We start from the raw sequence: 23,929 nt of genomic DNA on the forward strand, positions 1-23,929 counted from the left end.
GCTTGTCAGCCTCCCCTTTCCCCCTTTCTCCCCTCCCCCTTCGTTGCCCTCACCCAAACCAAAGAAATTTAGTCTAAGATGAAAGTTTACTAGCTTGCAAAATAGCTCATTTTATCTATTCGTATCAGCCTGCCCAGCTACTTAGGTCATAAGTCAAATGCTTGAAGAGCCCCTGGGCTGACTAGGATTGCAAAGCATTGTGGGCTGCAACAAAATGCAGCAGGACAACCCTAAAAAGACACCTAAGACCCCTGCCCAACAACCAATAGGTGATGTCTGGGAAGGTTGTGAGCCCACAGTGCTCAGCCTATGAGGAACTCGGGGAGGGACCTGCACACTAGGGGATACATTGTTTGTTGAAACTGCACTGGGTGTGCCTGCCCATCAGACACCCAATCTTGCAAGACCATCATTAAAAGTCTCACTTCTGCTGTTCTTCGGGTCTCTGAGTCCGTTCTTTGGGTTTGGACGGGTGAGTTTGTCTCTCACAGATGCACCAGTGTTCAGGAGGAACTGAATGTCTCACTCGGGGAACAGGCCATATTGGCAGGAGTGAAGTCTTGGGTCTGGTCCTCCCTCTACCCAGAGGTGTGCTGAGCAGTGGTGTGTCTCTAGACAGGTAGGTCTACATTCCAGTGAAGGGTGCCTTCCCCATGGCCTCCCTCTTTATAAAACACACAGAAGGCAAGCCTGTCAGTGGGGAAAGAACGGGCTACTTGGCTCCAAGGCAGTCTGGATGTGGCTGCCATGCTTCGAGGACACGGAATGCCAGCTGCCTGCGCTTGGGAACCCTGGGCTCAGGGGAGCCACATTCCCCGGCTAAGGGAGGAGAAGCTCTCAGCTCCACTGGAAGCAAGGCTTGGGTGGAAGGCGAGGCCCCGGCCAGCTTTGTCCGGGCAACCCAGCGCCACTTCCAGATGATTCTGATGATTGCACCGCCATACAGGCAAGGTCACTCATCCCTGTCAGGCCAGAACGAGGACCCCTGTGAGAATACACTCACACTAGATGTACAACCTGATGGGGAAGAAGCCAATGGCCCGCTCTGTTCCCCTCTCTACGGAGCTTGTGCCTAATGCTTGTGAAAAGGCCGTATTCAGACGGTGTGCTTGTCAGTTTTCCACCACACTGCGTGGCTTTTAGCAGAGCAAATCACTAGGTGGTAATATGCACCCTGAAAGAAACGTGGGGGCGCTGATGAATCGAACGTGCATGCTAACATGCTAACAACATGACCACCGTTTCCCCCTGCAGTGTTCTGAAAGGCTGAAAGTCTGCCTTTGTGTGCAATGAGAACCACACAGGGCTGGCACACACAAGGACTTGCTCACAGCTGGCCAAACGTGAAATGAATGAATCCTACTTCCTGGCAGAATTCATTGCTGCCAGATGCTATCTAAAATACAACAAAAATATCCAAGGCTTGGTTCTCACAGGTTAAATCCTCAGAAGACTGGATATGTAAGATGTTTCCTAACTTTAAAATGACCCAGCAGGCCGAGTGCACTGGCTCACGCCTGTAATCCCAGCACTTTGGGAGGCTGAGGGGGGTGGATCGTTTGAGGCCAGGAGTTCGAGACCAGCCTGGCCAGCATGGCGAAACCCTGTCTATACTAAAAATACAAAAAATTAGCCAGGCATGGTGGTAGGCACCTGTGATCTCAGCTACTTGGGAGGCTGAGGCAGGAGAATCACGGGAACCTGGAAGGCGGAGGCTGCAGGGAGTCGAGATCTCACCACTGCACTCCAGCCTGGGTGACAGAGCGAGACACTGTCTCAAAAAAAAAAAAAACAAAAAAAACCTAGCAAATTAGAATACATCATTCAATATTTGATCAAAAGATCAATAAGATAAGGGGTCATTCCAGACCATCTGCCCAAAGAAACTCCTGCTGAAGTATTTGCCTCTCTCTAGCTGTCAATCTTTTTGGTGCCTGTTCTCTCTCAATCTAAGCTTTACAAAAAATGCTACATGCACCCTCTTGGTGGCTTTTTTTTTTTTTTTTGGCAATTCCTGTGAAAGCTTCTGATACCTCAATATCTCAGGGAACATTTCAAATAATCCAAACATTTTATGAGTTCTGGACCTGAGAGGAATCAAGATGTGGCTGACAGCAGGAATTGTGAGCGTTCTCAAAGTATATGAACTGCACCACCTTCCCTAACAGGCAGTGGGAGCAGAAGGCCAGCAATTGAAAACACGGGTCACAGCACCTTTTATTCATCATCATACAACCTGATGTGACAGGAAATACAGCCAACATCTCCAAACAGTCTTAATGCCTAAAACAATCCAATGGGAAAGCCCAAGACGCCGCCTCTAGTGGGGAAGCCATGAGCCTTCCGCCTTTGGATGCCACAAATGGGAACGATAGAGGTACAGGAGGTCTGCCTTCGACGCCGGACTCTCCAGCGCAGTCCCATGCCGGACACAGCGAGGCGGCACTTGGCACAGAACGTTTTCCTGAGAACACGTCACACGCTAGAGCATTCCAGAGGCCCGAGCCCCTTCTCAACCCAGAGACCAGGATTCACGGGGAGCAGCTGTACCTGTGGCCTCCCCGCAAGACTCACACCAGTGGATGGCACTCAAGTCCACAGCTGCACGGAGCCACGGGTCCAAAACAAATTCTCCACTGAGATGGGTCCACAGAGCCTGGTGGCCACAATGGCTGGATCTAATGTCTTCCTTTATGAATACATCTGTGCACCTGGGATCAGTTAAAAAACGAAATACTTCCTGTCATGATGATCAATATGCAGAACCGCGTATAGGTGAGGACTCTTCTGCCTGGGTGGTACATGGTTGTTGTATTTTGCTATCTAGTTTCTTTGATGCAAATTTGTAGCAATTGCTTTAAGACAACCCATTTTGCCTCAGACAGTGACCCTATTAAGACCACGTATGTTTACAGAAAACTTGGGAGTTTGATTTTTCTTTAGAGTTCTCACTTATAACAAGAAGTAAGAGGTGTCTGTGTATTGAGATAAACAGTGGTATATACCACACAATCTAAATTAGGTTCTTTAACAACATTTGATGCGGTCTTACTCTAGGCACTAAAACAACTTCTTTAAAAAAATAAAATTGTGATTTCCAAGGCCTTTATTTTATAGGGAAGAGGAATAAAAGATCAATGCTAGTGGGTGTTTCGTCATGAGCCCAAAGCCCATTGGGAGTCTCTGCGAGGTCATTTGCCCTTTAGATTCTGCAAAGGCAAAAAGAAATCGATACTGATTTTTAAAAATATATCTTAGGAGCCCTGGTCTCCTGCTGATTCCATGGATGCCTGGAGCACTTGTATCTGGAGAATGGAGACAATATCACCCCAAGCCCGAGTTCATTTGATGAGACTACTATGTATAAAACAGTTAATTATATACATAAATAACATAAAATAATTCTCATAAATTAAAAGTCAAATGATCTCCCACTATTCATTCAACTGAGAGGTGAGAGCTAGGCGCGAGTGATGGTGGGTAAGGTGAGGAGGTGAGCCCCGCAGACCCTCCTGCATGCTGCCTGGGGATGAACTTTCCTTAGTTCATGAAGGCATATATTGCACAAAACAAATTCCAGCCCTGTCCTCAAAAGTCTGCTGTTTGGAGTGGAGTGAAGTGCTGAGAAAGTTGCGTTTTGAAAAACACAATCATCCTTTGTTCTGCTGGCAACATCAGGACTGCTCCTGATCAATTACACAGCCATGCCAGTGTTTCCTCAAGATGGACTCCCAGTGAGTGCAGGATCTGGGATAACTGGCAAAGCAGGACACCTTAAGGCAGGTTTGTCCTCTCACTGTGGCCACAAACAGAGTACCAGGAAAGTTAAGAGCAAACTTCTCCCCACACCTCTCAGTGTTTCTTGTCGTGGGCAGCAGGAGGGCTGCGTGCCTCCCCCAACCCTGGCCCCTGCCCCCGAAACTGGTACACAGACGTGACAGCACATGTCCCCGCACACGCAGACCTGGCTGTTCACCACACATTCAGTTTTAGGGGCAATTAATGCTTCTATTAGTGAACTAACCTCTCTGCTTTCATTACCACCTGGCAGGAAATAGCATTTTCTCTGTGTTTCAGAAATACCTACACTTTTCCATTGTAAAGAGCCAAACTCATTCAATATTTTTATAGAAAACTGGACATGAAATACACCAACCTTTGGAATTGAAGTTTAAACAGAAGGAAAATATGAATTTTCCCCCGTTTCTTCCACTCGGGATTCTGGCTGGGCTTCAGCCAGAATGGATACATTTGGATTGCAGAGAATCCTGAGACAACCCGGAGGAGCCCCTGGGGGCAGCAGGGAGGCTCACTCCTCACACACAGCCGCGCAACCCTCTGCATCTGGGCAGCTGTGAAGGGTGGACAGGGACCGATGGTCCTACAGTGCACATGACTTTATCATGTTAACATAAAACTAAAACACAATATTGGCCATAACAGTCTTGAACACATAATGTATGTTTGAAATAAAGTTAAAAAAAAAAAAAAGGAAAAAAAACTCTATTGGAAATCGATTCACGGATATTACTAAGATGCCTTTTGAGCTGGAGTCAGTGACCTCACGTGACCCCTTGCACATGATGACCGTGATGACCTCGAAGGTTGCAGGATCAGGTGCGGCTCAGCAAGCCTCACGTATGGTTTCAGCCCATAGTTGTATAAGAACCGACTCCACTCCTAGTTCAAAGAGAATAAACGTTACTTTAACTTCTATCTGCTCGCTTACAAAAAAATCCAGAAGTGAGGAGAAAATGTTCCCTGCTGCCTGCTGCCACCTGTGAATACTGTCTGTGTTCTCACAGGAACCAAGCTCTAAAAGAAAAAAGAAAATGAACCATGTGTGTTCCTAATAACTTATCTCCTGCCTCTTAAAATCCTGCTTCTCTCTCAGCTTCACTTCCCCGAACCCTGTGTCGGGCGAACACTGGTTCTGTAAGGGGAGGCAGATGCGGCCCCGGCCCAGGACTTACTGCCTTGGTAAGGCATGGGGTGGAGCCCCATCCAGTTTAAAACTCTGGCCTGCCAGAGGTCCCTTCTAGAGTTAAGCTGACAGACCGTAATGGTTGCTGGCGGGGGATCTGGAGATACTCTGCAAAGCTAAGTCAACCTTACATTGCAATGTATGACTTTTTGTTTGTTTGGTATCCAGCAAACACATCTAAACAAATCCCAAACATCCCTCTGCAGTTCTTGCCCCGAGTCTCCCGGAACGCAGCTCAGTAGCTGTACATCTGCTGCTGCTGCTCCGCCTGCACCTGGGGCTGGGCCGCCTGCTGTGGGGGTGCCTGCGGCTGCGGGGGTGGCAAGACGTCAGTCTGGGGCACTGCCCGCCATGTGAGCGGGTGCTGGTCACTAAGCTGGCTCCCCAGGGGCGTGATGGAGTTGACCAGGGTCGTCAGGTTGATGAAGTGGGCCACAGACTGTGGGTTCGAGGCTTCCGGCTGGGGGTGGATCTGGACGTCATTTTGGCGATTGTGCAACATGGCAGAGCCGCTGACGGTATCAAAGGTCACGGTCAGGATTGAGTTGTCCAGCTGTAACTGGCGTTCAGGGGTGGTAAGGTGCCCCACGGCCACCGGCTGGAGATTGGTAAACTGAGTCGCGGCCGCAGTGGTGATGGGGGTCACGGTGATGTTGGTCAGGCCGACTGAGCTCGATGGTGTGGTCACATTTGGGTCACCCAGGGTCACCACTACCTGGAAGATTCACACACAACAAAAATCCGTTCATTTCTGCAAAATGGGGAACGCAAGGACCTCCCCAGGACGCGCTCTGTGTTACCACACCAAAGAAGCACGACATTCTTTGGTGAAAGAGGAAACCGAGTTAATTTTGTTCTGGAAAAATTCCAGCGAGAAACAAAAACAAGAAACAGACACAATCATGAAGGCAATGAGAAGGAACTAAGAAACAAATTAATTTCACTGGCTAGAAAAAAATTGAAAAAAGTAAGCACGAAAAAGACGGAAAACAGATGCTTCCTTTTCTATCCATTCCTCTGAAGTGCCCTGCTGTTGGTAAATGAAAATCCCACCACAAAGCTACAAAGAGCAATAAAGGTATTTGCAGTACCAATCGCTAATAAGAGAAAGCATTCTCCTTCATGGAGAGGGATGAAAGGCCAAATAAATGAGGAACTTTTGCAGTCAAGATTACCATCCCCCAAAACAAGAGAGAGAAGTGCAGTATCAGACACAGACTGATCAAACACTCAGAGGCTTCAAAAGCAAAAGTGACGAAGGCTGAGCAAGACAGAAGGTTCCACTTGAGAAAGTGGGATTGTGGGATTGTCTTCACCTTCCAGACTGAGGGATCCTTGCTCTCCGGCTAGTCAGCAAATACACAGGGCTGAGCTTTCACCATAAGGGCACTTAGGTAGGCCACCCGTGACCTCCGCAAACTGCAAACAGCCTACCTGATTCCCACTCGGGCAGGGATATCTCTCTTCAACATGCTAGAATATATGTTGCTACTAACAATGACAAGCATGATTTGTAGGTCAGAACTCAGAAACGCTTACATGAAACATGCTTAAGTGAAAAACAGAATGTCTGCTGCCTTCAACCACATGAAGTCCACATGTACACTGTGTGTAGTAAAAAGAGATGGAGTCACACACACGTAAGGCTCTCATGCTTAGGGAAAGTGACCGGCACCTAATCAGAACATAAAGCCGCAAACTGACCTGCTGAATGCTCTGTACTGCGGAATTGGTCTCGTCGCCTACGCTGCCTGTGAACTCCGTCTCTTTCTCTGAGTATTCGCTGAAGGTGGCGTCCTCGGGCACCGGAGCACCCGCCTCCTCTTCTGGCTTCTGCTTTCTCTTGTGACTTCGCTTGGCAGCTTTCCCGTGCTTCCCTTCGGCCAAATCCTCCTGCTCCAGAGTCAGCTCAGGCTGCAGAAAAATCGGTTTCAGCCGAGAACCAGGTTAGTCGGTCACGTCAGGCAGCGGCCAGGGCAGCCCCAGCACTGCCCTGGACACACTCTCCAATCAGTGGGGACGCTTGTGGGCCACCGAGCTGCCACAAGAAACAGTGACCACAGCTTGGTCTTATATTTCTAAGGATCGGGGCAAGTTCCTTTAGTTGCAGATTAAAAAAAAAATACATACAAGTCATAGTTTTAAAAGTTGTATTTTATGCTAAAATGTAAACACTTCTTAGAAACTTAACTTTTTAAGCCACTGGGTATTTCCAAAGGGAAATGTTTCTGCCCGGGTGAGCTGCTAGAGCAAGGCTGAAAATGCTTTCAAGTCAGGGCTCTCTCTTCCCCAGGGCTGAGACGAATCCACCATAAAAAACAATTTTGAATTAAAACAGATTTGACCGCAAAACCTGCAGGGACAGGGAACGAGGGCCCAGCTGCAGTGATGAGCCCAGTGGGCCCCTCCCCGCACGCTTCCCTGCAAGTGTCCAGGACGCTGCTGGGCTGTGACCACATCCTCTGAACCGGGCCAGCTCCACACTAGGCTCCCTCAGGCTCACAGAGGCCGCGGGGCAGTGGTGGCCGGTGAGTGGTCACCTGCCACTCCTCTCTTCCTGTGCCATTCCACACAACCTGATCCTAACCCAGTGGCAGACAGACCCAGCGCGGGCCTACACCGCTGTCATGGTGGGACGACCCTTCCCCCCATGCCTGTGACTTGCCAAGGGTAGAAATGGCCTGTGGGTTCTGGGGCTGGGGCTGGAGCCGCCGTACGTCACTCAGTCGGACCCAGTGCCCTTCATGAAGACTGCACTCTAAAGCGCTGTTTCAGAACGAGAGGCATACACGTGATCTTAGACCACTGAGAGCATGGCACGTTCTCTTTGAAATAAAAAAAAATTTTGCTAACTAAAAGTTTAGTATTAACTAAAAATTTCTTTAAAAACTAAGTTCATCTAATTGCTATGTTTAAACTTATTTTGCTTAGAACAATTTAATGATTGTTCTGATTTTTTTTTTTTTTTTTTTCAGACACAGTCTCGCTCTGTCGCCTGGGCTGGAGCGCAGTGGCACAATCTCGGCTCACTGCAACCTCCGCCCCTGGGTTCAAGCAATTCTCCTGCCTCAGCCTCCTGAGTAGCTGGGATTACAGGCGTGCGCTACCACATTCGGCTAATTTTTGTACTTTTAGTAGAGACAGGGTTTTGCCACGTTGGCCAGGCCGGTCTTGAACTCCTGACCTCAAGTGATCTGCCTGCCTTGGCCTCCCAAATTGCTGGGATTACAGGCGTGAGCCACCGCGCCCAGCCAATTGTTCTAATTTCTATTTTTTTCTGGAAAACATCTGTTTTCCAAAGTGAGATACACCAGTATTCAACAAACTGAGGTCATAGAAACTACAGAAACGAGGAGATGATCTAAGAGGTTCTGAGGGGAAGAGAAGCCAAGAAAACAGGGTAACCTGGCCACAGGCTTGCCCAGAGCTGCTCCCTCCCGGCCTGTCCAAGCCCCTCTGGTCCCTTCTGCAGGTGTCCACTTACCCCAAAGTTTCTGAGCCCCTGGGGCCCCGTGCTGCTCACCTGGACGATGCCGATGGAGGAGGCGTCGATGGTGGTGGTCTCCGGGAGGTGGTCCAGGTCATCGATCCTCACCGCGAGCACCTATGAGGAGCACAGGGCGTGAGCTGGGGGTCAGGGTGCTGCTGATGCAGGTGGGAACCCAGAAGCCACACACGCCTCGGGACCACCTCCACCACTCCTGCCCTTCCCTCCCAGGCATCCCCCACACTTCCCAGTCTCCTCTGTTCAGCTCTGACTTTGAAACTCTGTGTCCAGAAGCCCAGGGCTTATCCTCACCCCTTATTTCATGCTCCCACAATGGTCTTGCCCCTGTATCATCTCAAGTCCACTCCCCCACTCCCCCAGGGGGGAGACTGTGTCCTCCCTTTTTGGCCCCCCACCAAAGGGGTGAGGTTTCAGTGGCGCTTCTGTTATTTCCAAGGGAGACCACAGCAAGGTAAGATACGGTAGAGTAAACTTGTTCTATGAGCAATCACCAAAAATGAGACATTTGTGCCTTACACATCGTACTTTTCGTTGAATCCATACACAAGTGCTTTCATTTGTTGGTTTTGTGATGAAGTGACGCCCTGCCCCTACCTTCCCTCCAATGGCCACACTGAACGGGGTCCTCAGCACGCCCCATGTGTCCACAGGGCCCCTCCCACCAGCTCAGTGCGTCCTGCCCAAAAGTGAGTGACCTTCACCGCCCACACCCTGCTTACAGCAGTTGCGTTTGTTCCTGTGATGACCTAATTAGATCATAAGAAAGACAACGGAAAACGAGTACAGAGACAGCCGAACGTGATAAAGGGGAGGGGCTACAAAACAAAATCAGCAAGAGTCTGCCTGTAAGGGTGCTTCACCCAAACAGCTTTGCAAACATCTTTAAATTTCTGATCAACTAAAGGAAGTTAAAATGAAAAAGCAGACTATGCTTTGTGGATGTAACTCATTTAAAAAAGGAGAGAAGTGCATCATTAAATTTACATTCCATGACTAGGTCTGGGCCCCTTCCTGGAAAAGATGGCAAACAAAGGCTGGTCTGTAAGTGTTTTAAGTTAACATAAATCCTGCAATGGCTTTGAAGACTCCAGTGTAACTCTCATTGACACTGAGCACAGATCTATACTGTGACACTCGCAAAGGACCCTGAGCAAAAGCAACCAGACTGCTGTGGACGCACTCTCTACCGTCACCACCATCACCACCATAAGCACCACCACCACCATCATCATTACCACCTCTATCATCAGTATCATCACCATCAACACCAACACCACCACCTCCATCACCATTACCAACACCATCACCACCCCCTCCATCACTATCATTACCCTCATCACCACCAACACTGTCACCACCATCACCACTACCACCACCATCATCATCAGTACCACTACCACCACGTGGCATCACCACCACTGCCATTCCTATCACCACTATCACCACCACCACCACCACCACCACCACCACCATCACCACCACCACCACCAACACCATCACCACCACCACCATCACCACCACCAACACCATCACCATCATCACTACCACCATCACCACCACCAACACCATCACCACCACCATCACCACCACCACCACCACCACCACCATCACCACCACCAACACCATCACCACCATCATCACTACCACCATCAACACCACCACCATCACCACCACCATCACCACCACCACCACCACCCATCACCATCACCACCACCACCCATCACCATCACCACCACCACCATCACCACCACCACTACCACCATCACCACCACCACCCACCACCATCACCATCACCACCCCCACCCCCACTATCACTACCATCACCATCACCACCACCACCACCACCACCATCACTACCATCATCACCATCACCATCACCACCACCACCCATCACCATCACCACCACCACCCATCACTACCACCACCATCACTACCATCACCATCACCACCACCATCACCACCATCACCATCACCACCACCATCACTACCACTTCCATCACCATTACCACCATCACCGCCTCCTCCATCACTATCATTACCATCATCACCACCACCACTGTCACCACCATCACCACTACCACTGCCATCACCATCAGCACCACTACCACCATGTGGCATCACCACTACCATCCCTATCACCACTATCACCATCACCACCACCATCTCCACCACCATCATCACCACCATCAACACCACCACCTCCCCCATCACCTCTACCACCACCATCACCAACACCACCATCACCAACACCAGGTCCCCCATCACCACCATCACCTTTACCACCATAACCTTTACCACCATCTCCACCACTACCTCCACCACCATCACATCAATATCATCAGTATCCTAGTCACACAGTCTGAAAGCTGACACCACCAAAGAACCACCATAGAAGCATTAGCTTCACTCTTCTTAGGATATAAGAAAAAAGTGAAAATTGCTTTCTGTGTTTTGTTTGTAATGTAACATTCATTCAAAGTAAAGAGAAAAACCATAGCTTGGAGTCATAAAATAGTATCAATCCTAAAAGATTCTGAATCTCTGTAAGTAGTTCATGCCTGTTTAACTAGTCCAACAGTTAAACTATAACTAGTTTAATTTAACTAGTTAAATTAGTGTGACTCCAACGAACACCTTCTTCCTCCTGAATCTGTGGCACCACCAATGGGGACAGGCTCAGGGGGACCGTCATCCCACTCTCAGACAGCCAGGCCTCACTGCGGTACACACACAGCTACACAAAGCTGACCCGAGTCCCCTTCCTTCCCCTCACACTGCTGTCTAGGGTTGTCTCTTCCATATCCTCTATTCTAGTTTGTAATCACTTTGCCTCTCTGTCTACTTCTTATTTTTCTTTCTGTCTCCTACCCAGACCGTAAAGTCCAGGAGGGCAGGGATGGACCCTGGCTGGCCGGCCCATCACATCACTGGTAGGCATGTGTTTGAGTTAACGTAGAGGGAAACAACTGTGAGATGATCAAAAGGAATGACACAAAGAGAGCACAGGATAAAAGGCTGGAGAAACAAATTGGTTCGAGAACAAAGACGGACAAAATCCCCCCGCACCACCTTCCCTGGGTCTGGAAGGCTTTCCTCTTGAGTCACTTGGTTCTGTCTGGGTTGGGCTCGAGGGGAGTGGGGATGGGCAACACACAGCCCAGTTGAAGGAGCAGAGCACAGAAGGAGAACTTGCAGTCGGGCCACCTTGGGAAGAGGTTTAATCCTGGTGAGAGGACTCTGCCTGACAGTGTTTGTGGGAGATGTCTTTATCAGTAAGGCCTCTCCACCCAGCTACGCACATCAAAACTCCGGTGTACAAAATTGATGTGCACAGTCTTTATCAATACGCGGAAGTCTAGAAACCCACACGCCATGGAGAGGAACCGCTCAAACGCCAGCCTTGCTCACGGGCTGCTGGGTGGGCTGCAGGGCCTGCCCTGCCCCTGGGGTGCCAAGGTGGTCCTGGCGCTTCGGGTTCCTACTCCCCCGACTCTGTTTTCTAGGTAAAAACACCAGCTGGCCACTACATGAAAAGGGAAGCAATGGAGCTCGGTTAGAGGGATCCAAGCTCCCCGCTGAGCGGGGCACAGGGCAGAGTATGCAGCCACGGTCCCCTGGCTTCCCGGACTGGAGAGCAGGTTGAGTCCCTGCATCTCCCTGGGAGCCTGATCGGGCTGCAGAGGAACAGCAACACGGCAATGTCCCGGGTCACCCCCAAACTAGGGAGCCACCAGACTGACACCTGAGGCAGACGGTGCTTTCCCAATTCCAAAAGGAAGTCACTTTCATTACAGAACATTGGAAAATGGAGAAAAATGTGAAGACAAGAAATTACCCATCACTTCAAGAACAAGAGAGAAATCACTGTGGGATGTTTTGCTCCCTTCTTTACCTACCTCATGTATATAAGTGAGTATTACATATACACACAATGGGTGTGACGTGTATTGTGTATACACACATTATAGATGTGCACAACGTATACTGCTCTTTCACGTACGTAATGAGCATTTCACATTTTTATTTCAGATCCTTGTAAGCATGTGTGTCAGGCAAACACACTGCTAAACTATCACTAATTGAATCACGTTTTTATTGTAGGGTTGGAATAACCATTTATTAAACATAATACAACATCCTATTGTAGGGGTTGGAATAACCATTTATTAAACACTCGAGAAATACCGTGATGCTGCCTTCAAGAAAAACACCCAACGGTGAGAGCGGCAACTCGTGCCAGCCGGCCAGTGTGGTCACTCTGCATCTAAAACCCCCTGCCCCCGCAACAGGCGAAGGATGCCGTCCTCCGCCGCTACCGTTTGCGTTTCTGGGATGCGCGGTGAGCTGAACGCCTTTCCGTGTGTTTTTCACCACGGCTGTTCTTCCGCCTGAGCTCCGTCTCCGTGTACACCCTGAGTGTGCCTCGCGTGTTTCCCAGTGGGTGCTTGTTATCACTAATGTTGACAGGCTCTATCTGTCTAACACAGTCACGGCCTATGCAAATTTTTTCTTTTTTCTTTTTTTTGAGATGGAGTCTCGTTCTGTCACCCAGGCTGGACTGCAGTGGCGCAATCTCGGCTCACTGCAACCTCCGCCTCCTGGTTTCAAGCGATTCTGCTGCCTCAGCCTCCCGAGTAGCTGGGACTACAGGCGCCCACCACCATGCCCAGCTAATTTTTATATTTTTAGTAGAGACGGGGTTTCACCATGTTGGCCAGGCTGGTCTCAAACTCTTAACCTCGTGATCCACTCGCCTCGGCCTCCCAAAGTGCTGGGATTACAAGCATGAGCCACCGTGCCCGGCCCAGATTTTTCATTTTTCCTTTGGCCTGTATTTGTTCTGAGTGCTTATGGAGTCAAACCTGTGTTCACAACTCCTTTTGCTGCTTTTACGCTTAGAGAGTCTACTCTTTTCTGTGACCTGACAACTAAGTTTTCCTCTGGTTTTGTCTTTCAGGGTGCTCCTTCTTAAAGCACATTTAATTACGGAACATCCTGGCCCTTCCTGTGGAGCAGGCTTTCAGAGCAGCTGGGCTCTGCCTGCGTCTGTACAATTTCCCCCTCCCCATCCTCAGTGTCATACTTTACTCGGCCCCAACACCACGTGGAGCCCCCATTTTGCACATTAGTTCCATGAGTGGGAAGAATGGGGGGAGTGGCAGGGCTGTGCTTCCATCTTGCCCTAATTTCAGGGAGGACATAATTTATAACCTTAGCAAAGGTCCGCCTGAGGCTCTCCTAACCTCTCACAGCCACTCACTCAGCGCCTCCTGTGTGGCAGGCAGTGCCAGTCACAGACGCACCTAAGACTCAGGGCCTGCCTCCAGTACTGGGGGTCTGCAGAGGGAGGTGGGCCATGTGCCAGCATGGGGGTGTCCGGTGCGCGGCCCGCTGGCGGGGCACGGAGGGGGCACAGCCACCAGCTCACCTCGGGGTGCTTGCGCCGCATGTGTCGGCTCATGGAGGCCCTGGTGGACACCTTGGTCCCGCACAGCTGGCAGCTCTGCGCCTCCACCTTGTCGTGTGTGAGCTGAACGTGCTTCTGCAGCATGTACTCGGTCACGTACTTCTTGTCGCACACGGAGCACGTCCACTGCTTGCCCACTTTTCACACACACGCAGACGCACATGCGCGTGGAAAGGAAGAGACACGCAGGTCACTAGTGCAGCCATCCCAATGACCCTGGCCCGCTGGACGAGGCAAGAAGCCTGTCACGCCCCGCCCGTCCTGAGAGGGCCGGTGCTGGTCCCCGAGCACACATGAGCACAGAGCCTCTGTCCCTTGGGGAGCGCTGCCGGCAGCAGCTGCATCACAGAACCAATAGGAGAAAATTCAAGAAGGGATACTTGAAAGCGGTGGCGGGTTGACCTTCAGAGGCCAAGGGGCCACCATGAAGCCAAGACACCACTAAATGTGCTGGAACCGTCTGGATAATAGAATAGTCATTTCCACCCCCGCAGGCGCTCAGACAGCCCCAGCAGCCTGCCGCGTGCGGCCCTGCAGGCTCCTTCAGGCTGCGCCGCTCACCTGTGTGGATGAGCTTGTGGGTCTCCATCGTGTTCCTCTCGCTGAATGTCTTCCCACACAATTCACACATGAAATCTTTAATCCCTGCAGAGAAAGGCGCACATAACTTCCTATGTTTAATGAGTGTTGTAAGTCCACATCAGGGCACGTCTTCTCCCTGACACGTTCCAGGCACTGCAGGGCCTTCAGGAGAAGGTGAATTGCAAGAAGACGGCAGACCATGAACGCTCATCCCCAGCCTCGGCCAGCAAAGTGTGGCTTGGAAAGTTTCTGCTTCCATGGTGACATTTCATATCAAAAAAACATGAGATGTGGGAAAGGCTGTCTGAAAACACAGACAGAAAGTGGAACCCACACGTGGACAAGCAGAAAAATGATGGGAATTTCTTTAAAGCATGAATGTATCCACACCTCCCTTAGTCCAGGAAGCTCTTAGGCAGCATATGTGATATTACAATGAGAGAGGAAACGGGAACTGAAACCAGGACCAACGGCAAGGAGGACACAGACGAGCCAAGCATAAGAGACAACAGAACTGCCGTGCTCGGACAAAATGAGTGTGCTTCTTCAAAACTTGACTAATTCAAATGAGAGCTGATGCCAGGCACCGTGGCTCATGCCTGTGATCCCAGCACTTTGGGAGGCCGAAGGAAGATCGCTCGAGTCCAGGAGTTCAAGACCAGCCTGGGCAACAGGGCGAGACCCTGTCTCTACAAAAATAAAATAAAATAACAAGCTGGGCATGATGGTGTGTGCCTATAGTCCCAGCTACTCGAGAAGCTGAGGTGGGAGGATCACTTGAGCCCAGGACTTCAAGGCTGCAGTGAGCTGTGATCACATCACTGCACTCCAGCATGAGCAACAGAGAGACCCCATCTCTAACAACAACAAAAAGGCAAATTAGAGCTTACTTGACTTTTTTTTTTGAGACAGTGTCTCACTCTGTTGCCCAGGTTGGAATGCAGCGGCGCGATCTCGGCTCACTGCAAGCTCCGCTTCCCGGGTTCACACCATTCTCCTGCCTCAGCCTCTCTGAGTAGCTGGGACTACAGGCGCCCGCCACCACACCCAGCTAATTTTTTGTACTTTTAGTAGAGACGGGGTTTCACCGTGGTCTCGATCTCCTGACCTCGTGATCCGCCCGCCTCAGCCTCCCAAAGTGCTGGGATTACAAGCGTGAGCCACCGCGCCCGGCCTTGACTTTTTAAAATATTTGATAAGTACTCTGTCAGTCCTGGCTCATGGACTGGCCTCACGGGAGCCAGAAGCGGATGCGTTAATAGACCGACACCAGAGGTGGCAATTCCTCCCGCACGGCCACTCGTGCCCAGGGATTCTAAGACCCCCCCCTTCCAATGGAGGGGCCTTAACACCCCAGAGCCTCCCAGAGTAGGGAGGGTCCCTCCCCAGGTCCAGGGACAAGACCAGGAAGTGTCACTGTTTTGTTGCTTATTTTAAGGACACTTTTGATTGACATCAAACTCATAGACAGAAAAACACAAATTGTAAGTGAGTGCGGGCTCAACAAATTTCCACAAAGTGAATGAACAAAATAACCAGTTCCCTGATTACTAGGGAAAAAGAACCAGCATAGCCATCATCGTGACATTCCCAGGATCAGGAGGTGCACGGTAGGTGGCCTTGTGGTGGAAACAGGTTTAATTAAAGCCCGGGGGGAGGCGTACAGATAATTCTGTTAAAATCTGTTATTTTATGGATGAGGAGGCTGAATCTCCCAGGACAGTCTGTGGAACTTGAGAGGGTGAAGACGAAAAGGCCAGCCCTTAGCGACTCTGATTGAGAGAGTCTGGGAAAGAAAACCCAAGCCTGGTCTTTAGACAAAGCCTCTCAGATGATTCAGGAAATCCAAGAGCGAGCATCCCCAACAGACGGCCACGTGAGGAAAGTTGAGAGGACATTCCTCAGAAGCTAAAGGACCCCAAAATGCTTAGAGAAATAAGACAAGCTGTGGGCCACTGCCCTGAGGAACGGCCACCGCCTTGGGAACAGCCACTGCCCTAGGGAAGGGCCACTGTGGGGGATGATCGCCAGGGGAGAACTGGGGAGTGTGTTTGTTTCACCAGCCCAGACACCTTGCTCTGACGGCTGTCAGCGCCCCACCAGGCGGCACAGGACCCGTGCTCCCCGGAGCGAAGGGAAACGTGTGGCACGTAATTATGTATGTGGTCCACAGAGAGGGAGACAGGGAGGAGACCAAAGGGGGACCAGCTTCCTCCTGGTGCAAGTGCTCACATCAGCTCACGTCTGGGGGGCTCTGGGGGGTCAGGGGCAAGCAAGAATGGAGTCCACGGTCTGTTTCACCCCAAAAACTGATGGGGAGGTGGACCCTATGAATGCCCTTTAAACAAAGGTTGCCCCTCAAAATGGGAACAAGACAAGTAATTTTTAAAGGCACTTAACTCAGTCCTGAGGGCTCACTGTGGAGCATGGGACAGAGGCCACCACAGCCCAGTGAGTTGGTAGGCGGCAGGCAGAGTGTGAGGTGTTCTGAGAACCCAGATGAGGGCATGTGGCCCAGTCTTGGGGAACAAGAGTATCCCAAAAATGGTAAAGCATATACTAGACAGAGATTCCCCAGGAAAGAGATGGACAGTACACTTCTGCAGTTCAGGGACAGAGGAGGCTGGCACGCCCGGCCAACCCAAAGCAGACCCGTGTGGCAACCCGTGCCGCTCTGGGGAGCAGGGGAGGAAGGTAGGCAGGTGACGTGGGCTGGATAAAGGCAGGACCCAACGTGCAGTTGAGGGGCCCCCGGGGAGCACTGAACAGGCTCACGCCAGGGAACTTCACGCTGAGACACAACTCCACCACTCAGGGACTACCTTCTCTCAATTCTGATGTCTCAATTTTCTCTCCACAAGCACAAAAACACTCGCCCATACAGAAGGGTTTTATGAGAATGGCCTTGTATTGGCATTGCGCAGGGTGCTCTAGTGTTTTATGAGAATGGCTGTGTGTTAGTGATTGCGCAGGGTGCTCTAGTGTTTTATAAGATCTTGGCCTTGTGTTAGTGATTGCGCAGGGTGCTCTAGTGTTTTATGAGAACGCCTTGTGTTAGTGATTGCGCAGGGTGCTCTAGTGTTTTATGAGATCTTGGCCTTGTCTTAGTGATTGCGCAGGGTGCTCTAGTGTTTTATGAGAATGTCTGTGTGTTAGTGATTGTGCAGGGTGCTCTAGTGTTTTATGAGAATGCCTTGTGTTAGTGATTGCGCAGGGTGCTCTAGTGTTTTATGAGAATGTCTGTGTGTTAGTGATTGTGCAGGGTGCTCTAGTGTTTTATGAGAATGTCTGTGTGTTAGTGATTGCGTAGGGTGCTCTAGTGTTTTATGAGAACGCCTTGTGTTAGTGATTGCACAGGGTGCTCTAGTGTTTTGTGAGAATGCCTTGTGTTAGTGATTGCGGAGGGTGCTCTAGTGTTTTATGAGAACGCCTTGTGTTAGTGATTGCGCAGGGTGCTCTAGTGTTTTATGAGAACGCCTTGTGTTAGTGATTGCGCAGGATGCTCTAGTGTTTTATGAGATCTTGGCCTTGTGTTAGTGATTGCGCAGGGTGCTCTAGTGTTTTATGAGAATGTCTGTGTGTTAGTGATTGCGCAGGGTGCTCTAGTGTTTTGTGAGAATGCCTTGTGTTAGTGATTGCGCAGGGTGCTCTAGTGTTTTATGAGAATGGCTGTGTGTTAGTGATTGCGCAGGGTGCTCTAGTGTTTTATGAGAACGACTTGTATTAGTGATTGCACAGGGTGCTCTAGTGTTTTATGAGAACGCCTTGTGTTAGTGATTGCGCAGGGTGCTCTAGTGTTTTCTAAGATCTTGGCCTTGTGTTAGTGATTGTGCAGGGTGCTCTAGTGTTTTATAAGATCTTGGCCTTGTGTTAGTGATTGTGCAGGGTGCTCTAGTGTTTTATAAGATCTTGGCCTTGTGTTAGAGATTGCGCAGGGTGCTCTAGTGTTTTAGGAGAACGCCTTGTTAGTGATTGCGCAGGGTGCTCTAGTGTTTTATGAGAATGTGTGTGTGTTAGTGATTGTGCAGGGTGTTCTAGTGTTTTATGAGAATGCCGTGTGTTAGTGATTGCGCAGGGTGCTCTAGTGTTTTCTAAGATCTTGGCCTTGTGTTAGTGATTGTGCAGGGTGCTCTAGTGTTTTCTAAGATCTTGGCCTTGTGTTAGAGATTGTGCAGGGTGCTCTAGTGTTTTATGAGAACGCCTTGTTAGTGATTGCGCAGGGTGCTCTAGTGTTTTATGAGAATGTCTGTGTGTTAGTGATTGCGCAGGGTGCTCTAGTGTTTTATGAGAACGCCTTGTGTTAGTGATTGCGCAGGGTGCTCTAGTGTTTTATGAGAATGTCTGTGTGTTAGTGATTGCGCAGGGTGCTTTAGTGTTTTATGAGAACGCCTTGTGTTAGTGATTGCGCAGGGTGCTCTAGTGTTTTATGAGAACGCCTTGTGTTAGTGATTGCGCAGGGTGCTCTAGTGTTTTCTAAGATCTTGGCCTTGTGTTAGTGATTGCGCAGGGTGCTCTAGTGTTTTATAAGATCTTGGCCTTGTGTTACTGATTGTCCAGGGTGCTCTAGTGTTTTCTAAGATCTTGGCCTTGTGTTAGTGATTACGCATGGTGCTCTAGTGTTTTATGAGAACGCCTTGTGTTAGTGATTGAGGAGGGTGCTCTAGTGTTTTGTGAGAATGGCTGTGTGTTAGTGATTGCGCAGGGTGCTCTAGTGTTTTATAAGATCTTGGCCTCGTGTTAGTGATTACGCAGGGTGCTCTAGTGTTTTATGAGAACGCCTTGTGTTAGTGATTGCGCAGGGTGCTCTAGTGTTTTATGAGAATCACTTGTGTTAGTGATTGCGCAGGGTGCTCTAGTGTTTTCTAAGATCTTGGCCTTGTGTTACAGATGGCACAGGCTGCTCTTTGTCCTGTCGCGTCACCGACTCCTTTCTGTGCACATCAGCGTAGTACACACATCATCCGAGCGGACACCCTGCTCTTTTCTGGATGCACCATGGCTTAGCCAGTGCCCTACCGAGGCCACGTCTGACCTTCCAGCGCCTTCCCTAACTCAAAAGATGACAAGCAACCTTGCATGCACATCCCTGGCCCTTGTCTGGTTGCTATTTCTTGTGCACATTCCTGAGGGGGAAACAGCTGAACGGGAGGAACATTTAAAGACTGACCAGTCTCCCAATGCCGGAAGTGAGCTGTGCAGCATGCTCTGCGGTGACGAGGCCCCTGTGGGAGGGGGACCTTTTGAGATATGCAGCTGCTCACCCCGGCCCCAGGAAGCTCTCTTGGGGAACCCGGCACTCACTGGGAATCACAAAGAGGAATCGTCTTGAGGCGGCTCTCTCTTCTCCCATGGCCCACCTGGCTTCCCTACGCAGTGAGTGCCGTGGCTGGCGCGGCCCAGGCCTCGGACTCACCCGTGTGCCGCTTGCAGTGCTTGAGCATGTTGACCTTCTGCGCGAACCTGCGGTGGCACTCCTTGCACTCGTACTCCTTGATGCCCTTGTGCAGCTTCATGTGGTGGCGCAGCGCGTGCTTGGTCTTCATGCCTTCGAGGACACAGCGAGTCAGAGGCAGCCACACCCCCACGCAGCCCACCCGGGGGCCTGTGCCCGAGACCGTGGGGCAGGCACAGGCAGCGGCCCGTGCGGTACTGGTGAGGGTGTGGGCCGGCCCCCGAGGATCCCGGCCAGTCCACCAGCGGTGAGACCTGGGAAGTGACTGTGCCCAGAGGCCGGGAGGGACTGACTGCAACATCAGGTGCACTCACTCCTGCCAGGGCCTGGCCAAGCCCTGACCACGCGAGCAACGCCGGGGCGGTGGGTAAACTTCCCTGCGTGCCCATGGCAACCCGGCGGGAGAATTCGGTGAGAGATAGATTAATACAAGCATGACTAAGGGTTCCCTTCAACCTTGACAATATGAGTGGTGATTGGGATTTGGACGCGAGATGGTTTCAATCTACCTGTAATTTAAGAAGCCAATCTTAAGAAGCTGAAATACTCCAAAGCCTCACTCACACAGCCAGTGGAGAGAGGGTGGCCCTGGCATAGGGGCTGAGTCAGAGGGTGTGGTGCGCTGGCCACTGTACAAGGCCCTCCGCAGGGGGCACAGGCATGTGCGGCTTGGTACACCTGACCGGGAGGCTGACACGCACCAGGGAACAGGGCGACCCAGCCCAAAGGCAGCCTCCCCACCCCCAAAGAGGAGCCTTCACTGTGCCTGCCCAGGGCGGTGGGCAGCCTGCACTCCCAGGCCACCGTGTTCCCTCCACATTTGGGGAAGAACTACTGAGCCTGAACACAGCTCTGTAGTAAGCTGGTCAACGCTTCCCCTCTGATTCCACCCTCACCAGATGCAGGGGTGACCGTCCACCAGCTCCTGCCAGAATTCTAAAGGCCGGGCCAGAAGACCTCCCTGGCTACGAGAAAACTGCGCGGCTGGGCCAGCAGGGGGAGCAAAGGCCCCACGATGAAGCCCGCTGCCAGCACACACAGCTGCACAACTCCTGGCCTCGGGTGGGGACGGCACCTGCAGGCCTATTACCAATGACCGAAGAGTGATTCCACCTGAAAAAGTTACTTTCAATCTTTTTGATTAAAAAAAAAAAAAAGAGTGCCGGTCATTGCTGACACGCCCAGACCCCAGCACTTCCCTCTTCCTGCTTCTAAAATGAACATATTCCAAATTTCAAAACTAATACACAGTCACAGAAAACCCAGAAAATACAGAAAAGATGGCATCTCCACATTCTGACCTCCCCACCACAGCCAGCGTTGGTGACAGTAATGTTTTTTCTTCCATTTAACAAAGAAAATCTGCCAACAGTTTCAAAATAAACACAACTGCCAGACAGAGGAAATTTTAAAGCTTGCTCTACTGGGATTGTGATTTAATCCATTTACAAATTACCGTGGGGAAAACTGATGTTTTTTAAATACTTATAATTTTTAATCCCGAACAGGGGATGCCTTTTTTATAGCTTTCAACACCTGGTGTCATATTCTCACCGGCCACACTAAGTTCTTGCAGATCATTCCTGAGTAGTTCAAGGCCCATGATGTGATTCTGAACAACACGTTTTCCTCCACACACACAGAAAACCTACTGGCTGGGCCCCTGCCCCCACCTGCTGGTGACAGGCTCTCACGACTACTAACAGCCTCCCACTTGGTCCCTGACACTGACTAAGTCCCTGGTCAGGGCTAGAATTTCTGGAAAAAAATGTAAAGTAATAATATGCAACAGTGTTTCTTGCAACACTGTAATAATAAATGACTATAACAAAACAACCAGAAACTTTATAAAATAAAGGGTCTGGTTATACGAATCGTACCAAGGGCTTGAAAAATAAAATCAGGCAATATTTACATGTTCTGATATAAAAAGATCTCCAAGATGTATTTTCAAGTAAAAAAAAATAGCAAAGTATCAAAAAAACAAATGAGCACAAGCATGCGCTGGTATGTACTAGCAACTGTTACGTGATAGCAAGATGACAATACTGAAATTTGGTATTCTGTAAAATAAATCTGGCAACTAATGTATTAATGCCAGCATTTTATTTCAGCTATTCAGAATTCATTTTAAAAAACGATGCAACTAAATAATTAATACATTTCAAACACTAAAATGTCTACAACATTATAAAATGTGGCTTTATCCCACACCCCTTGCCTCCCAGGGCATCTGGTGGCATTTGGGGACCTGCAGGGGACCCAGGTGTGGCTCCTCTCTGCCTAAGAGGCCCGGCCCTGAATAAGCCCCCACCCCTGCCCCTCCTGTCTCTACACGCTACTCAGGACCCCTCCAGCCAGGCCCACCACACTGTCTTAAACATTTTACTTCTTGGGGGCATTGGGGAGGAAAGGGGAGGAGCAGGTGGTGAAAGGGGCTGGGAGCTTAAGGCAGACGCGGATAAAGAGCAAGCCAGCCTGTCCCGCTAAGGCAGGCAGACACTGCTACCGACATTCTGTTCAGAGAAACCACCTGTCCCGCTAAGGCAGGCAGACACTGCTACCGACATTCCGTTCAGAGAAACCACCGCAGTGGCTCTGCGAGGACCGGCTGGGGTTTGAGGGGAGAGTAACTACGCCACCTTCCAGACCCGTTTGTATTGTTTAAAAAATATGTCTTGGCGAGGTGCATGCGCTGCTTTTTTAATAACCACCCATGTGCCGTCCTTGCGCAAAGTTACCCTGGAGGAGGGGCAAGAGCCTGTGCTGGCCTCTGAGGTGAGGAACAGAGGGCCAGGAAGTGGGGAAAGGAAAGACCCCCTTTCTGGCCTTTTCTGCAGGCAGTTCTTTTAGGCTTTGACACGCAGCGTTATTCTACGGGTGCTCATAGGGGTCACCCGGCGAGTGCAGTTCATGCAGCTCCTGTGTTTCCATCACACTGTCACCGCGACAGCATGAGCAGGGTCGCTTGAAACAGCCCAAGACAGACCTGCCGCTCCAAAACTTTTAGGAAGTTGTTTTTTCAAAAAAAAAAAAAACAGGAATGGGTTAAAATTATGATGTGTACTGGAATTATCTTTGTATTTTGCTTACTAAGTTGAGACATTTTATTACTAGGTTTGTTATTAATGAATGTTCTGTTGTTACAATGAAGATTCCTCGGCCATGGTGAGTTTCTCTCTCACCACGCAGCTGATTCTAGTCTGCGGAGTGAATGTGCTGAGGGTTTTGCATCTACTGTCGGACCCCATGGTGGCTTTGGGAATCATTCTATACTTCAAACAATTAGATCCTGCATTATTTTCCTACTTTTAAAACGATTTGTTTGTGCCTTTAAATTTATCACATCTTTCTGCTTTCTGGACTACTTGATTTTTCTTGCAGATTCCTGATTTAAATGCTGCCTCGAGTCCTTCTTTCCTTAAGTAAGCGACTGAAGCCTATGGGCTTCCAGGGCCACACACTGGCAATGCCTCTCGCACTATGGTCGGTATCTTGCTCACATCCCCTTCCAGAGCCCTGCAGCTGGGCGGCCTGGCTGAGCCTGGCCCGTGGCCCCCGGCACCCACACCCACCTTCCCCACACTCCCAGTTCTCGCTCACATCCCCTCCCAGCGCCCTGCAGCAGCTGAGCGGCCTGGCTGAGCCTGGCCCGTGGCCCTGGCACCTGTACCCACCTTTCCCACACTCGGCCCGTGGCCCCGGCCCCCACCCCTGCCACACCCACCTTCCCCACACTCCCAGTTCTCGCTCACGTCCCCTTCCAGCACCCTGCAGCAGCTGAGCGGCCTGGCTGAGCCTGGCCCGTGGCCCTGGCACCTGTACCCACCTTTCCCACACTCGGCCCGTGGCCCCGGCCCCCACCCCCGCCACACCCACCTTCCCCACACTCCCAGTTCTCGCTCACGTCCCCTCCCAGCACCCTGCAGCAGCTGA

General features: G+C 50.4%; 1 protein-coding gene across 13 annotated transcripts in view; it reads right to left on the reverse strand.

Annotated features, from left to right (window-relative positions):
- Positions 1-2,192: 2,192 nt before the first annotated feature.
- The window catches only part of PRDM15 (PR/SET domain 15), an 81,210-nt gene continuing 59,473 nt past the window's right edge, over positions 2,193-23,929 (reverse strand). For all 13 annotated transcript variants that reach the window (XM_055105197.2, XM_034947866.3, XM_034947865.3 and 10 more), the window contains 6 exons: positions 19,955-20,086; positions 14,521-14,604; positions 13,921-14,096; positions 8,508-8,588; positions 6,689-6,898; positions 2,193-5,699 (listed from right to left, as the gene is read on the reverse strand). In XM_055105197.2, the coding sequence (XP_054961172.1) occupies positions 5,220-5,699; positions 6,689-6,898; positions 8,508-8,588; positions 13,921-14,096; positions 14,521-14,604; positions 19,955-20,086 (1,163 nt within the window). In that variant the 3' untranslated portion in view covers positions 2,193-5,219. The remainder of the gene's footprint in view (positions 5,700-6,688; positions 6,899-8,507; positions 8,589-13,920; positions 14,097-14,520; positions 14,605-19,954; positions 20,087-23,929) is intronic.

This window comes from Pan paniscus, chromosome 22 (genome assembly GCF_029289425.2).
Source record: "Pan paniscus chromosome 22, NHGRI_mPanPan1-v2.0_pri, whole genome shotgun sequence".
In the NCBI taxonomy this organism is placed as follows: Eukaryota; Metazoa; Chordata; class Mammalia; order Primates; family Hominidae; genus Pan; species Pan paniscus.